General features: G+C 38.2%; 1 protein-coding gene across 2 annotated transcripts in view; it reads left to right on the plus strand.

Annotated features, from left to right (window-relative positions):
- Nucleotides 1–16,251, plus strand: part of MIPEP (mitochondrial intermediate peptidase) — a 73,987-nt gene that overhangs the window by 38,916 nt on the left and 18,820 nt on the right. For both annotated transcript variants that reach the window (XM_071553821.1, XM_071553830.1), the window contains 2 exons: nt 2,557–2,631; nt 8,766–8,885. In XM_071553821.1, coding sequence (XP_071409922.1) covers nt 2,557–2,631; nt 8,766–8,885 — 195 coding nt within the window. The remainder of the gene's footprint in view (nt 1–2,556; nt 2,632–8,765; nt 8,886–16,251) is intronic.

A 16,251-nucleotide genomic window follows, 5' to 3' on the forward strand; every position in this document is an offset into this window, starting at 1 on the left:
GAAAGAGTAGGTGTACCTTACTGGTAGAAGTGCTCTTAGCTTTAACACTCTTAAATTATAACTTTGTAAAATGTACATATTTGCTGTTGCTAAGCTTTTGGTTGTTCAGATTTTTTTAACACTGACAAATTACAGTTTAAGAATTCCCATCCAGTTTTCTCATACTTTACTGTATCCAAAATACAGGTGTCCCTAAAAGAAACCTTGCTGATAGGTTTGGTGCTTAACAAAATCTATTCAAAATTCTGTAGGTTTCCTTACACAAGGGTTTCTTGCATGACAGTTGAAACCGTGTTATTGCAAACCCAGATGTACTTTAGTTCCAAGATGAAAAGACGTTGGGCATGCCTCACTCTGTGTAAGAGGGTGAGACAAGAGACGTTCACAAAACAAGCAGAGAAATTGTCCAACCAAAATATTTTTTGCCATTTGTAATTTTATTTCTACTTTTCTTCTTGCTTTATTACATTTTCTACATAATTCAGTAGTATTTTGAACAACAATAAATCCAGTGTGGAACCTTGAGAGAGTTAGCCACTAACATCTTTATTACTATGTATTACTGCCTTTTTACTCTTACTCTAATTGTTCAAAATCATATGTAATTTGAAACAATACAAATAGAAAAATTGCATTGTGAAGGGTAATACTGGCCCAACAAGGGTCTACAGTAGGACAGACTTCATGGCCATTGGTTCATTTTTATGTCTTGAAATTTAAAAGCTGTGCACGTATATGACAGGCAAAATAGTGGATGTTGTTATATACCATTCTTGACCCTGCTTTCAACTTGGAGAAGATGTTAAAAGCATTAATAAGTGCTGCATAAAACAGCTGTGCCACGTGAGAGCTTTTCTTACCTGCTTTAACTTCTAGATTCCACAGTTAATTGCTAACATTTTCTTAACTTCTCTAGAGCTGGATTTTTTTATTCTTTGAGCACTGTTTGTCTTGGAGCCATATCATTTGCACAGACCCCAAACCTACGGCTCTGCCATAACTCTAGACTTTCTTGTATTATTTCCTAAACACTGCAACACATTGTAAAAGCATAGGTGTGATTTTATCCAGTTTAATACCAAGCATCTGTATTACATTGTGCACATTGTAGTACCTTTCCTTGTATTTTAGCAAGAATCCAGTTATTTTAACCATATTTAATTTGTTTGGTTAAGGAAACTGCTAGCCAAAAAAAAAGAAAAAAAGGAAATGTTTACTAGGAAAAACATCTATTGAAAACTTTAGGAAATTATGGAAGAAGTATAAGATCAAGCATTCATATACAGGTATTCTTAAAAATCTGACATGAAAATGTCTTTGAATATACTTGTAAATATCTGGATGGAAAGTCAAAAAGTGTTTTGCTTAATGACTTGAAAAGTATCTGTGACTTTCAGCATATGGTGGCATGGATAATTTTATTGCCACAGATGTGGAATAAATTCAACTTCATTAAAAATTTCAGAGGGTAGATATTTACTGTTCAGGATGACTAAATATTTTTTGTGTGTGTTAAAGTAGGTCTGATACTGTCTCAGTTGAAGTTCTGAAAACCTGGCCAGCTCAGTGTTATGAGTTACGTTGGCCTCTGTGTAAATGTAGGTGAACTCTGCTGAAAAATCAACATGAGAATTTGTTGTATTATCTGTTTTTGAGGATCAAATGGGGTGATCTGGGAGGGCTTTAACTGCCCCAATCTGTTCTTTATCTCTGAGGATAGTAATTACATTTTAACAGGCATATAAAGGAATATGGCATTGATTTATAGAAAAACAGAGGCACAGTGATTTCTCTATTGCTATGTAAATTACTCCTAATACCTTAATTGGCCATTTAATGCTTTGGTCCACAAATGAGATTTCCTTCCTCAATGCAAAGCACTTCAAATATGTTTTTATTACCATCATGTTTATTTTGTATCTTCAGCCTCTTCTAGTAATTAGCATCCTATTGATGCCTATGGATTTTTTTGATTTTTAGCTTTTTGTAGATTTTAGAAGTAGTTGTATTATATTCCTTACCCTTAGCACAGTAGTTTACACATTTACGCAACACTGTTACCCCATTCCATATCACTCTCTCAAAATTCCATTAGCTTGTTTGGACTTCCCTCAAGGTAGACCTTCAGTCTGTTTAAGAACACCTGTACCCTGTCTTGAACAACAAGATATCACACAAGCAAAATGATCTTCAAACCCAGGACTTTAGGGAAGGTCCAAGGACTGGACATGCTGTGACAAAGAAGTTGATGAGAAAGAGAGAGTCCCAGAGCCCCCTGCCTCAATTTCCAGAAGAGTGTGCTGGGAGGTGGTGCTGAGATGCAGATATATCTGCGATTAGTTAAGATAAAACCTTAAATTGTGGAACCCCGTGGACACCGGAGATGCATCAATATGTATTCCTGTAAGCCTCAGTCATGAAATTGAGACCTACCCTCTTTATCTTACCTTACACACTAAGTTAGCTCAGAATCCTTTTTTCTGCAGTCTCTTAAGACAACATTATTTACAGATATATAACAGTTGTAACTGTGATCTGAATTTTGTTTTGTTCAAGCCACTACCAAAAAACATGGTGTCAAGACTATGTGAGTCCAAAAAGGTGTGTGCTGCAGCTGATATGCAACTCCAGGTATGTTCTTTGCATTCCAGTTTCTACTCTCTGTTCAGATCTTAAAGAACATACTTTAGTTCTTAAAAATTTACCAAATTTTTATTTTAATGTAGACACATTATCTAAGTATATTAATGAAAGTATTGTTTTTAATTGTCTTGTTTGTTTTTCTGAACATGTTCTGTGCTGTCTGCTTAAAGCTAAATGTCTGAATCTGTAGGAAAATGAAAACCACAGCTTTTGGAAATGGTTGCATTATCAGAATTCACTAATGTGGTTTCAGATTGAATTCTTGAATTAATGGAATCATTTAAGGAGAACTGAAGTAGAGGAAGTATTGTGTACCTGGGGTGTATACAGGTAGCAGGACTGAGGGGTACAGGCCACCTTAGTAAAATCAAACCAGCATGTTTATTTACTGGAATGTGACTTGAGCTCCATGTCTTCTGTAGCTCCAGTATGGAAGTGGCAATTTATCACATCAAAATTGCTGTCTGAGCTATAGGGATGTAAGACTTCTCTCATACAGTGTTAGGAGAAGTAACTAAATTCATAAACCTTTCTTTTCTCTGGGTAGATGTGATTGATCAGTTATTCACAAACACTCAGTGTTGCAGTTCTTCAAACAAAATAAGGGAAACTAGGGGTCTGTCTAAAACAGGTATTTGGTCTTTTTCAGTCCTGGAACAGCAATTCTCAGATGTGTACAGTAGCATTATCATCCAGACAAGTTTTTTTACAGTGAGAGTTTGGATGCATTTAGTGTGCTACAAGTTTCTGCTGTGTGACTTTTGTGATTTTATTTTCTTCTTTGTTTTGCCTTGAGCCAGGAGCATGTAGGTTTTCCTTTTACAGTTAACCTGCTGTTGAGATAACTCTGCTAGTACCTTAGTAAAGGTTAGTTATTATTTTTGAGATGTGGAAAGAAAGAAATTTAAAGATTAGGTCTTTGTAATTTTTCACTTGAAGAAGTGCCCAAATGATCACAACCCTCTCTACAAACATGAGTTGCACTGGTTAACTGAAGTTGATCTAAAAGAAAAACTTAGTTAAATATTGGCAGTTTGCTCTGTGCAGTTATTTGTAGGGAATTAAAACTATATCAGAACTCTGGAGCATGGACCTTTAAATTGTGCACATGTCAGTTACACTAATCAAAGCCAGACTTAACTCTGTTTTCAGTGTATACATGTGTTTTTCATTGGTTAAACAATGTACATTTGCACTATGCTTTCAGTGCAGTGCTGGCTCTCGGCAGCCAGTGTTGGCCGGGCAGGTGTCAACAAGGAGGGTGCTATCTGTGACATGAAAACGTAACTACACCCTCTTTGCAGGTCTGATTTTGAAATGCACACTCCTGGCTTTGAAAATTCTCGCAAAGATATCTGGTAATCCAGGGTGGTCCCGTGGTGTAAAGGAGAGCACTCCGGACTCCAAAACCCAAGGACCTGAGTTTGAGTCTCAGTGGGGACCATCACCTGGCAGTTCAATGCCTCCCTGCCATCCCATCCCGTCACATCTCAGATGCTCAGCAGGGTCAGCCCCGGTTAGTACCGGGTGCTGTGACAGTCCCAAGGACTTCCCTGTCACTGTCCAAGCTCGCTTGGCCGTGGCAGATGGACCTCAGGACTGAAACGGTGGGGCCAGTTCTGCGCATGCTGTGCCTCACCTAAAAAATCCACTGCGCAGGCTGGAAGGGCACACCCACGTGGGGAGAGCCCTGCTCAAATCTTCGTACATGGAGTTTGGCCATACATACATCTGATAATCAAAAGAATGTGGGCCAGAATATAAATAACTCATATAGGAGGTTTGTATTTGGAAGAAAAAATTCTGGATGGAAATAAAATTTATACTGTGAATGCTTAATTGTGGACCTCTATTCATGAGTGCACAACCCATGTACAGATTAGTAACCACCAAAGTGTTGATCACATCCTTTTGCATGCACCTATTCTTTCCTGGTGTGTCCGTCCACCCACAACAGCTGTATACAGATGTGACAGATTTCCTTTCAACTTTTAATATGTATTTTCTATAATCTTGTCGAGGTTTGAGACCAGACTGACAGTGTGGAGACTAAATGGGCTTGAACACCAAGAACACTCAAGTCACATATATATTCACAAGTGACATGGCCTCCCTTGTCCTGTGGTGCAGGAGATAGCATATTCCAAAAGCAGAGTTCATTGCCATCAGTTGCTTGTGTTGGGCTGTGCAATCCCTCTGCTGCTGTTGGCCCTCAGCTGCTCCTGGGGCCTCTGTAGGGTTTGTATAGGAGTGACTCCACAACCCATGGCTTAAGAACTGGGGAGAAAACACCCACTTCTGGTGGGCTCAAATTCCTGTGGGTGCCTATTGATTGATTGGTGCTGGCAACTATGCAGTGATTAAGCAGACTGCTTGCCCTCAAATTACTATTGTGTAACTAATGTTCAGCCTGTTTCAACCCCGGCCAAATGATCTCAATGCCACACTGAATAGTATTGTTCACTTCCTACTTTCAGCTCTATGTTTTTGGAGATCCCAAATGTAAAACCTGCAGAAGTATGTGATCATTGCAAAGAGCCAGACTAGCAGGGCTGTTCTGTGTAATAATTCAGAAAAAATATCCCAGAGAAGTTGACTGCATGGAAAATAGAAAGCTGATACATTCTTTTGTAGAAGTGGATATTGTTACTCATACAGATTTAGAAGTATAATAATTGATTAGAGAAAAATATATTTTGATCTGCAGTTGCCAAAGTATATATGTGCTACTAGTGTATATCCTTGAAAAAACTGAGAATAATAATTCTAATACCTTTCCTTCAGACTTTGCAAAGACTATATTCTATATTGATGGCTAGATGCTATGTAAGCCATATTTGACCTTTAAAAGAAGGAAAAATGCTAAAAAATATCCCAGCAGTGCAGAAAACATATGAAGCTTCTTTTGTGGTCTGTTCAGAAAGTAAGTCTATTGGCATGTGAAAATAAGAAATATTGCTGGTTTTTTGTAACTATAATACCTCTGAATTTTCTTTTAGGTTGTGTGATCAGTTAGTCAGGAGGAAAGATAGGAGAGTCCATGCATCTTCTTCTAAGGCTTTTGCCAGGCAGATTGAATCTCATAGTCTTTGAATCAGTAGTAACTTCACTGGAAAATGTATTAGTGTTACTAAGCAGACAAGGAGCTAGAAAAAACTGGAATGAAGTGAAACTAATAAATACCAGTGTAAGTGCAAAATAGAGAGTATGAAGATAGAAAGCTATTTGATGGCCTTTATATATTTTTAGGTCTTTTGAGAAATTTGTTTTACTCAAATTAGAAATCATCTTCTAGCTATTGCTTAATATAAGGTATTAGGTTGCTCCTCAGCAGTATCACCTAAAATCCTCTGGTCCTGGGATGTGTCTCCCCATACCATTTCAAAGGCTTGTGCAAACACACAGAACTGTGGTTTGTAGATGAAAGTACTTATGGGTATAAAGTTCATCGAAGTTTATTTCTGGGGATTTTTTTTTAAACTGTGCTGTCCAGGTGGTCTGGCTCATTGCTTTCTTATAGCTGACTTCAGTGACTCCTTTCCCTATCCCCACATTTTTCTTCGGGCATTCCATTTCACTGGCCTTCAGCTGCTGTTTCCTCACTTCCGAGCGGTGAGGAGAGCTTTTGTTCCACCTTCTTGACTGCAAACTCCTTGACCCCAAATTTTGCTTTAGAGAAGGTCCACTGCAGTGCAGTGTATTGTGAGGAACATGCAGGAGCAACTGCAAACTGAGAGACAGCAAAAACAGAATCAAGACTATTCTGAAGCTAGATGCTAAAATCTATTGTCAGATGCTGAAGTTCCTCATGTTTGGTTTGGGTTTTTTAGAGAGGAGAGAGAACTCGGTGTTAAATGTCTCCTCCAGAGTCAGGTGGTGACAGGAGAAAGTGAGCTTTCTAGGTCTGTCACATCAGGTAATTTTCAGGTCTATTCATGGTACTTACTGTTTCTTATATTCTCAGTCACCCTTGCTACCATAAATGCTGTAGCTTTTGTTAAACCATGCAATAAAATGAATGGGATTCTAGAGACCAAGTCTGAGAATGAAAAGTACTAGGAAAGGCATTGTAAAGCTGCTTTCTCTTATGAGTAAAAAACATTGTAGTTTTTACAGTCTAGGGTAGGTTTGTCTTATATGTTTTGTTTTTCACATTATTAATATAATGATGGAAAATTAAAAAAGACCCCTGCAAAGTTTTAGCTTCAAAAAGTAAAGTACTCCTTATTGTTTGCCTTTTGGTGTAGTGTCTTCATGGAGTTATCCTCTGAGCAGGCACTTCCTGCCTACTCTGTGTTTGTAGCTGAGAGATGTTGAGGGCTTACATGTCTTGTTCAGTGCTGCTGTCTGGGACACAAAACTTGCAATGCCACTAGTGGGTGATTATGCAAGTTTGGTCTTACTGACCTCTCCTCATTAGCCATGTAGATAGCAAGCAGAAAATCGAGGAGTAGCTCTTGCAAGTCACAGCTTATTCACCCCTCTCCCTATAACCCTCAGGTTTTTTTGTAAAAAAAAAATCAATTTTCACATTTATCATTTGTCAAGAGACACTGTCAAAGGATTCATCAAGATTCTGCATGTTAGAAGACACCCTATGCAAACAGAAGAAATATGGTTCTTTAGAAGCAGTCACAATTTTGGTGGAAATATGTTTTGTATCCAGAGTGAATAAAATAAATGCTGAATTCAGATAAATATCAGAGTTCAGAATGGTTTGTACCCAAATTTCATAATAAATAATCTTTTCAGCGGATGAGGGGCTTGCGTTACTCAGATTGCATAAAACATCCAAACAACTTTTTCTCCCTAATATTTCATGGTTATAATTCCTGGAACAGTGGATTTATGTCATTGGGGATTGCATTGCAGTGGCCTCGGGAGTGTCACTGGGCCTGAGTCTCTCGCCAAATTATTTGCTTCATTCCTTGCACAAAAGCTTTTTGAGGCTCCCTACTGTCAATTTTCCTATAAAGTGTGCCTACTGCAGAATGGCCTGAACTGAACTCTTCCCTTAAATATCTGGATCCATCAAAGTTCTCAAATATATCTGATGTGGGTGTCCTCTTTTTCTGTCTTTCCTGCACTTCCGCAGAATAGGAAATCTTCATATTAAAATAAAAAAACCTTCTGCAATTAATTTCAGTGATGGCACACACAGTGCCTGGGCACTGTGTTCTGTCCATGCCTGTTTTATATTTGCTGTCAAAGTGCCAGGTACTCTGCTGTCTTTGCTTGAAAAGTCTTTTTATTGGTGCTGCTTTCCTGATCTCCAAACACCTCAGGAATTTAGTCATGAATCTCTGTTCTGCATGTAATTCACATGCTTCTACATAAAAATTGCCTATGAAGCAGCTCTTACTTCTGGCACAATACTCTCCTGGTGCATTGTGATCTCAGGCTAAGCTCACACTCTAGCAGTTTATTACTTCTGATGGTGAGAGCTAAAATAAAGGAAAAATCTGCCTTAGTACTGTGCTGTTCAAAGGCTCTGGCAGAAACTCTGTAGCATCAGCAGCTTCACATGGAGGGGTGTGGTGCTTTTAGGTCAAAGGTTGGACTTGGTGGTCTTAGAGGTCTTTTCCAGCCCCAATGATTCTATTATTCTTTAATTCTTACATTCACTGCCTAGGCTGTAACTTGCCCCTGCAGGTGTAAAGTGTTCTTGTAGTTGCATACTCACATCTTAAAAGTCATTTATTTTGCTGTGTTCACTCAAAAAACTTTAACTCAACTTGAAAATAAATAACTTAAAAATAGGGTTTTTAAAAATTAGATCTATTTTAAAGTACTCTTTTACTCTTTTTGAAAAGGGAAGTTGCTGGAGGCCTTTAGGGTCAGGTCCTAATTTATTTAAAAATGCAGACAGTTTAGTACTGCCAGTGTTCTAAGTGACCTAAACATGGATTTATGATAGGTCATGATGGGGATAGTTGGTGTACCTGTTTCTCGCCTTGTGTGTTATACTAAAAATAGAAGACTGACAAAACCTTATAAATTTAAACTCTTCCCTCTCTCTAGTCCATCTCTCATGCTCTTTCCTATTTGTCTTTTTTTTGTTTGTTTGTTTTTCCATTGCCAATGCCATGTGCCAAAGACAAATACGTATTTTATCTCATCAGGTGTTTTATGCTGTCTTGGACCAAATCTACCATGGTAAACACCCTCTAAAGAAGTCAACGACAGAAATTTTAAAGGAGACACAGGAGAAGGTTTATGGATTGCCATATGTACCCAATACAGTGAGTAGAAACAAAATAACTGTATAAACTGCACCTTTTCTTTGATGGTGTATTAATACTCGTACCTCTCCCTGACCCTTGCCCCACACACTCACATGCTTACTGTTGTATTGTTATATTGAAAGAATTTTCTTTCTTTTAGTTACTTTATCCAGAGAGTAGGGTATTGGAAATTTTCAACTAAAAATCACAATTTAATTAATGTACTTGGTTTTGTACACGTGTAGTCATGTGATGAAATTCATTACTTCGCCTTTTATTTTCTTACTAAGGGACTGGAAACAATATCTTGGAAAGAGGGTTTATTCTAGCTTTTCAAAGGACTGTTTATAAAAAGCAAAAAAACAGTGTGCTGCATATTGTTTGTACACTGCCAGTGCCAGCATGAGAGTAAATGTGAAATAGGACTTGGAAGTGAGTTTTTCCCACTCTTATTGGTCTAACCTTTGTCATGTCATTTATCTTTTCATATGGTATCTGAAAGTGTAAAAACCTTGAGTTCTTCTGAGCTGTGTAATTTTGATCTTCATCATGACTAATCATGCATTTGTTCTGTCCTTCATATGGCAGTCAAAGGTGCAGTTTGCATAGATGATAATTATGAAATTTCCTGGTCTGTCTGACGCTGAATTCCCATCTGGAGCATGGTCCCTCCAGTCACTGTTTGACACTTTGATCAGAATACTCCAATCCTTTTCCTACTTTCTGCGTCTCAGAAAATGTACTTTTCTCTTTAGTAAAACATGCCTTTCATTCTCTGAGAAGGGTGTTAGGAGATCCATTTCCTCATCAAAACTGTGCTGCCACTGCTGACCTGACAGAGCCACAGAAGCGGAAGTGAGGTATCTTCAGAGTACCGTGTCTGACTTAGCATTTTTATAAGTGTTGTTTCACCCTGTTCCTCCACAGGTGTTAGTTATCCAGTGAGTGAAACAGTTCAGCTTTGAAAGTTAGCCTGTGTTTTTTGTTCCATTTAGAATTGTTTTGATTTAGCGGTTCCCTTCAAAAGATTGTAAGATCTTGTAGTGATACGATGATTATTATGAAGTAGGAGTGCAAGTTTTGGCCTGGAACTTTATCCCAGCCAAATGCATTGTGAGCTTTTGAATTGTGAGGAAGTCTATGTTGACATTTATTGAATATAGAATTAGTGTCAAGAACCAGTCAAGAACTGTAATACAGTTTAAATTGCAGTAAAACATAGTGAAAAATTGCATTGAGTGCTCCACTGAGTAATTAATGTCTGTAATTTGTCATGCTGTTCTTTGCTCTTATTTCTTCCAAACTTAAGATGTGTGTGCAGTTAAATTTGTAGTCCAGATAAATAAAAGCCTTGAAAGTAAAAGTTCGAATTTTTAAGTGAAGAGAATATATTTCTTCTTTTTGTTTGATTTTAGAGGTAGACATTGAAATACAGTAAGAAAGAGCAGTTTTTATTTTCATCTGTCATTTGTCTAGGCACATTTATGGCTGGCAGAGAAAACAAAGTATTTTGATCATTGACTTCCATCTGTTCTCTATACATTTAGATTCAGTTATGAATTGCTAAGTCAGGCTTGTGTATGTTAAGTTAGTTGTGTTGGGTAAAAGTAATTCTTCCTTAGTGAAGATCTTAACTGCATTAATGTGATTTTTGTGTAGTAGCACTGTCCCTCAGTGCTGCAAGCACCATTATTATGTCTTTCCCATGAACCCTTATTCCCTCTTACTACTCTTGACAAGCAAGTAAACTTAGTAAATACCCTCTGAATGTGCTTGGTTGGACTTCAGTCTTACTGTGCAGACTCATTTTCTGAAGTAAAGCCACAGCATATATCTTCAGCAGATGATTTCTGTCATTCTCAGAAATACCTCAGCACAGTTCAGGTAATAGGACAATTTCAATGCATTTTCTTATTACAGTACTTTCAAAATGAGTCATATAAACTTCACCTAACAAGTAAACGCTGCTGCACCTACATGGGAATACCTATTTAAGGTAAACCTCAGCATCATCCTCAGCAAATATCATGTGTTTTGGGCCAGCAGTAGGAGGGACAGTGTAAAAAGTCCTGTTGAAGTCTATATTCAAAGAGGCTTTACTGACATTGGAGTTGGCATTGCAGCAGGAGTATTTGCATTGGCTGCATTGATATGGTGGTCACAGGATCTGGTGCCACGTGCGAGGCAGAAAGGAAGTCAGATGGAAGCACAGGGAAACAGAACTCCACAAGACTTTATTTATCTAAATAATGCAAATCTCAGTTTCTGGCTGGCCATTGCTTATCTGTTCAAAAGTACACAGAGTTTACTCCTGGCTCATGGAGGATGAAATTCCACTGGGATTTCATTGCTCTGTTACTGAATCCGGAAGCTGATGACTGCCAGGCAGGGGGCAAGGAAATGTATCTGCCTGTTTTTGTAGTGTCTGACAGTTTTTTTACCAGAGGAGATTTGCGTTACTGGGTTTGGAAAATGAGTAGAAATTTTGCGCAGACTGGATTCTTGAGTCTTTGTGATACCTTTAAAAAGCAACCACTCTTACTCTTCTAAGAAAGCAAGACAAACTGAATAATAATGACCACACTTTTTCCAGCCATTTCTTCTTGAATGTACTTGGTGTCAAAATTTATGTACTATGAGGAATTCAGTACTCTGCTTTTGCTCCAAACTTTTTTTCAAATCGTAGCTTATTTCTCATTTCTTGTGAAGTCAGTTTTCATTTAGTATGGCCTGCCTTGCAGTTGATAACACTGTCTGCTTTTCTACCTTTGTCTCCGGGATACCCAGAGAGGCTTTTAAAAATGTATTGGGTGACCCTTTGATCAACCTGAGACTTTATCTAAGTTTCTCCCCATGAGCTGTTGCTTAGTCCCCTTCCGTCCCCCGAGTTCAGACATGAAAACTACTTTCTTTTGAGACAGTAATCAAAACTTAATGATATGCCATTGTTACTACTGTGCCAAGCATAATAATTCCTATCTCCTGCTGTGGGTTTTGGTTCAATATTGTAACAAAAAATGACACACAGGATAAACAGGCTCTCAATGATAGTGGAGTTTGCAGCCTTCCTGCAGTTATAGGAAAGGGCTCTCAGTAGTGAAGTGCTTTTACAATGAACACCAGCTGCCCAGATCATCATACCTGTGTTTCTTTGTGAATTAGTTTGAATTATTGAGTCTTATTTTCAGAGAATTATTATAGACTTACATATTAATAGTGTGTCCAGTAATGTGGAAGTTTGGTGAGAGATGCTGGTTTGACTTGTGACAGTGAGGAAAATAATCTTGAAGAGTGAGGCAGAGTGAATCTGGGTTCTCTTTTAGGATTTTTGCATTTTTTAAAATGACGTGGTCTTCTAGAAGGCTTTTCTTCCAGAAATAGACAAATTTCTTGTGTGGTACTTGAATACAAAGTGAGATGTTAGAATTAACCCACACACATTATAATGATATTTGATCGAAGTCAACATGTTGGTATGTAGGGAGTCTTTTATATTTTATGGAACACTGAATAATTCACTATGTACCTTTTTGCTTTAGCATATAAAAATACATATTAGTTCAGAAGGACCAGCTTTACTGGTGTCATAAAATGTGCATCAGGTTACAGGTTTAATTATGGTTATATACTTTTGTCCAGAGTGCAGCTTTCTTTGGCAGCATGAGAACTTCTTAATGGCCTATGGTTGCTAGTCTTTGAGGAGACCAAAACACCTGTGAGACCAAATGTGTTAGCCAGCCAAGTTTGCCAACAGAAGACAAGGCAGGTATTGTAAAAGATACCCTAGGGGGAAGAAGCATATGGAAGGTGGTGTATCACCAATGTAGTTGTTAGTCGTCTTCTTCCTGCAGCTGGGGGAGCTCTGCCCAGACAGGGATCCTGACCTTGGAAGGCTCCACCCAGGCCCTTGTTTTAACTTGCTGTGGTTGTATCTGTCATGTTCCTGACAAAGGGATTCAGTGGATGAGATGCAACCTAACATTTGGAGTACTTGCCTAGGAAGGCTGTCAGGCTTGCCATGGGTGCTGACAACACATGGATTTCATTAACAGGGCATGTGCAGAGGTGGTTGGTCAACTGAAGAGGAGTTGATGTCAATAGAAAGAACTAACTTCTCTGCAGACAGAAAGTAGGTTTTGCATCACACATGGTTGCCATGAGTCAAAACCTCCTTTTTTTGTTGTTACTGAAGAACACTTGAGTGCAAAAGAATAGCTGTATGCTTTGTCCTTCTTAGCAGCCTTTCCTCGGGAGTTTGAAGGTGACCTGACTCCATGCTTAGTTGTGTTAGGTGAGCCAGAGACCAAAAATGAAGACAGTGTGATTTCTGAAGCTCAGGTTTGTGCTAATCATGATCGCTGCCAGTAGTGGGGCTGCAGTGAACAGGAGAGTATAGTTTCAATAGGCTTAGTCCTTGGCCTACTGAGGGCTGGCTGGCAGGCACTTTAAATGAAGTGTCTTGTTACAGAATCTGCCATCTGTGTCCTTGTGTCATCTATTATCTTAGAATTTCTTGTTAGGTTTTTGGAGTGATTACTAATTTGCAGTTATAACTCTGTTCTGTTTAAAATTTTGTGTGAATATCAGTAACATATATAAGAAGAGTATATAGGCTGGAAAAGCCATGAGGCAGCTGTCTTAAAATAAATAAGTGATAACCCTTAACCTCTGACAGTAAAAGTGGTTTTGAATTCTGAAAACTTTACTCAAGTGGTGAACATAAATCTTAAAATTATTGGTAAGGAAGGCTAAATAGTGGCAGCCTGTTAAATTTTAAACTGTAATTTCACTTCATATTTATTTTATCAGAAACTTTCCCAAATTTGTTTTAGACTTACTAAGCTAAAGTAATGTAACCTTAGAACCTAAACAAAACAGAAAGCTAGGTTAAAGAAAATGTAAAAAGAACTGCCAAAGGATGGAATGGGTGCTGTTGGCAAAAAGCTTTTAAAAAAACAATAGTGGATGGCAGATGAGGGGACAAAATTTATGGTGCTAATCAATAAGATGCTAAAAAGGACTGAGTGGGAGAAAAAGTCTTCATGTTTGAATATCTGAGAAAAGGAGTTTATTAGAAAAGAGGCCATATAAAAGGGTGAAAAACAGAATACACGATAAGTGCTAATGAGCCCAGAGTAAAACTATGGAAGTTTCAAGCAGCTTAGAAACCAAAACCAGTCATAATGATTAAAAACAATGCACCCAAATGATGAAGGCTGCCAGATATTTGCTGGAACTGGAACACAGCTGAGTATGATGATTCAAAAGACATTATGTAGTTATCCAAGAAACTGAACCAAAGATGCAAAAAAGCCTGATGTAAAAAAAGATTTGGCAATAAAGGACCAACCAACCCTTTAAAACTTTATTAAGATAATAAAAAATGGAAATAATTTTATGACTTGATATAATTACTTTAAGAATGCAAGAATTGAGAACAAAAAAGACTGGAAATGCTGAGTTGCAAAGTGCAAGTAGAGAAGGTAATGAAGTTCCCTAATTACTGAAGAAGTGAGAAGAGAGTGGGAGAAAGATTAACAATAAATGTCAGAGAAAGCGGTAATATTCTATGCCTGTGCCTCAGTGTTTTGTGAAAAATAAGTGAATTTTGATTGGGTAGGTAATACATACAATTTTTTAAGTGGATAGAAAAAGAACTGAGATTAAGAAATTGGAAGAGAGAGGGTAGATTAAGTGTAGTCAGGGTTTCAGAATATTTTGGTTTCTCAAAGTAGTCAGTGACCTGGAAGCATTGCCACTCACAAACTCATGAAAAATTGCTAGTGCTATCATGATAGCTAGTCTTACAAAGGGAGAAAAACTTAGGATTTTGTCATTCAAGAAGTAATAGAACCAATTATTAAGCAGCTCATAAGTTCAATGAGAGCTCAAAAGTACATTGAGAACAATGAACTCAGCAAAGTATTCTCAGTTTTGTTGAGAACCATCTGAGGTGAAAAAAATCTGATTCTTCAGACATTGATTGACCTTGCAAACGGGAAGGAAGTGGCTGATATTGTAACTCTAGACTTAGCTGGCTTTCTGACACTTGCACATCATATATTGAACTAGCAAACTGTGGATTTATGGTTGCATCAATAGATAGAAAACATGCTGACAAAGAAGGTGAAAGCTTAGTTTCAGACAGGGTCACTTTAATTGGAAGTCACCAGGAATGTCTGGGAATTACTGCAGTTCTGTGTTTTTTTAATGATTTACATGACAATTTATAGAATTTATAGAAGTTCCTTCAGTTGACAGATGTTGCAGAAATTTTGAAAGGTAGAATTTAAATGATCCGACGAATTAGGAGCACTGTGTTGTAAACCAGCCAAACAGTGCAGAAGACCAGCTTAGCTGAACAGAGAAGTTCTGGTAAAGCTCAGGAGGAAAAAGAAACAGTGTGATCTCTGGAAGCAAGGTCAGGCTTTGCAGGAAGAATACAGAGGTGTAATTTGTTTATCCTAGGATCATAGGATGGTTTGGGTTGGAAGGAACCTTAAAGATCATCCAGTTCCAAGCTCCCTGCCATGGGTAAGGACACCTTCCAGCTCACCAGGTTTCTCAAAGCCGCTGTAACTAGGCCTCGAGCACCTCCGGGGTGGGGCATCCACAATGTCTTTGGGCAACCTTTTCCAGTGCCTTACCATCCTTACAGTAAAGAATTTCTTTCTAATATCTAATGTAAACCTCCGCTCTTTCAATTTAAAGTCATTTCCCCTCTTTCTATCCCTCCATATCCTTGGAAAAAAGTCCTCTCCAGCAGTTGTTTGCCCCTCTAGATACTGGAGGGCTGCTATATGGTCTCTTCTCCAGGCCAAACACCAGTTCTCTCAGCCTTTATGCAGGGAGAAGACACAAAAGGCCAAAGCTCAATTAGATTTGAAACTGGCCAGTGTTGTTTCAGGTAACAGAAGGACTTATGTATGTAACTATGTTAGTAGCAAGAGAAGGTCTAAAGAGAACAATACATGTTGAAGATGGTCACCTGACCAACAGGATGAAGAAAAAGCAGAGGCATTCAATGCATTTTTTTGCCTCAGTCTTTAATAATACTAATAGACCTCAGATGTTCAGATTCCCAGAGTGAGGACCACGAGTGCAGGAACAGGGACCTTCCATTTGTGTTCACTGAATGTTCACAAGTCCATGGGGCCTGATGTGATTCATCACAGAGTTTGAAAGAAGCTGGTGGATGCTATGGCAGGACTCCTCAATCACTTACCAAAGGATACTTTGCATTAGCAAAGCAATGTAAGTAATAAGTATTTAAAGAACCATAAATGACAAAACAACATGCTTGTATTCATGGGGTGTTTTTTGACATATTTTAGTACTTGATCTTGGGGACTTAGCAGTGGTAAGTGTTGTATCCTGTGTCTAC

This window comes from Pithys albifrons, chromosome 1 (assembly GCF_047495875.1).
Source record: "Pithys albifrons albifrons isolate INPA30051 chromosome 1, PitAlb_v1, whole genome shotgun sequence".
NCBI classification, from domain to species: domain Eukaryota; kingdom Metazoa; phylum Chordata; class Aves; order Passeriformes; family Thamnophilidae; genus Pithys; species Pithys albifrons.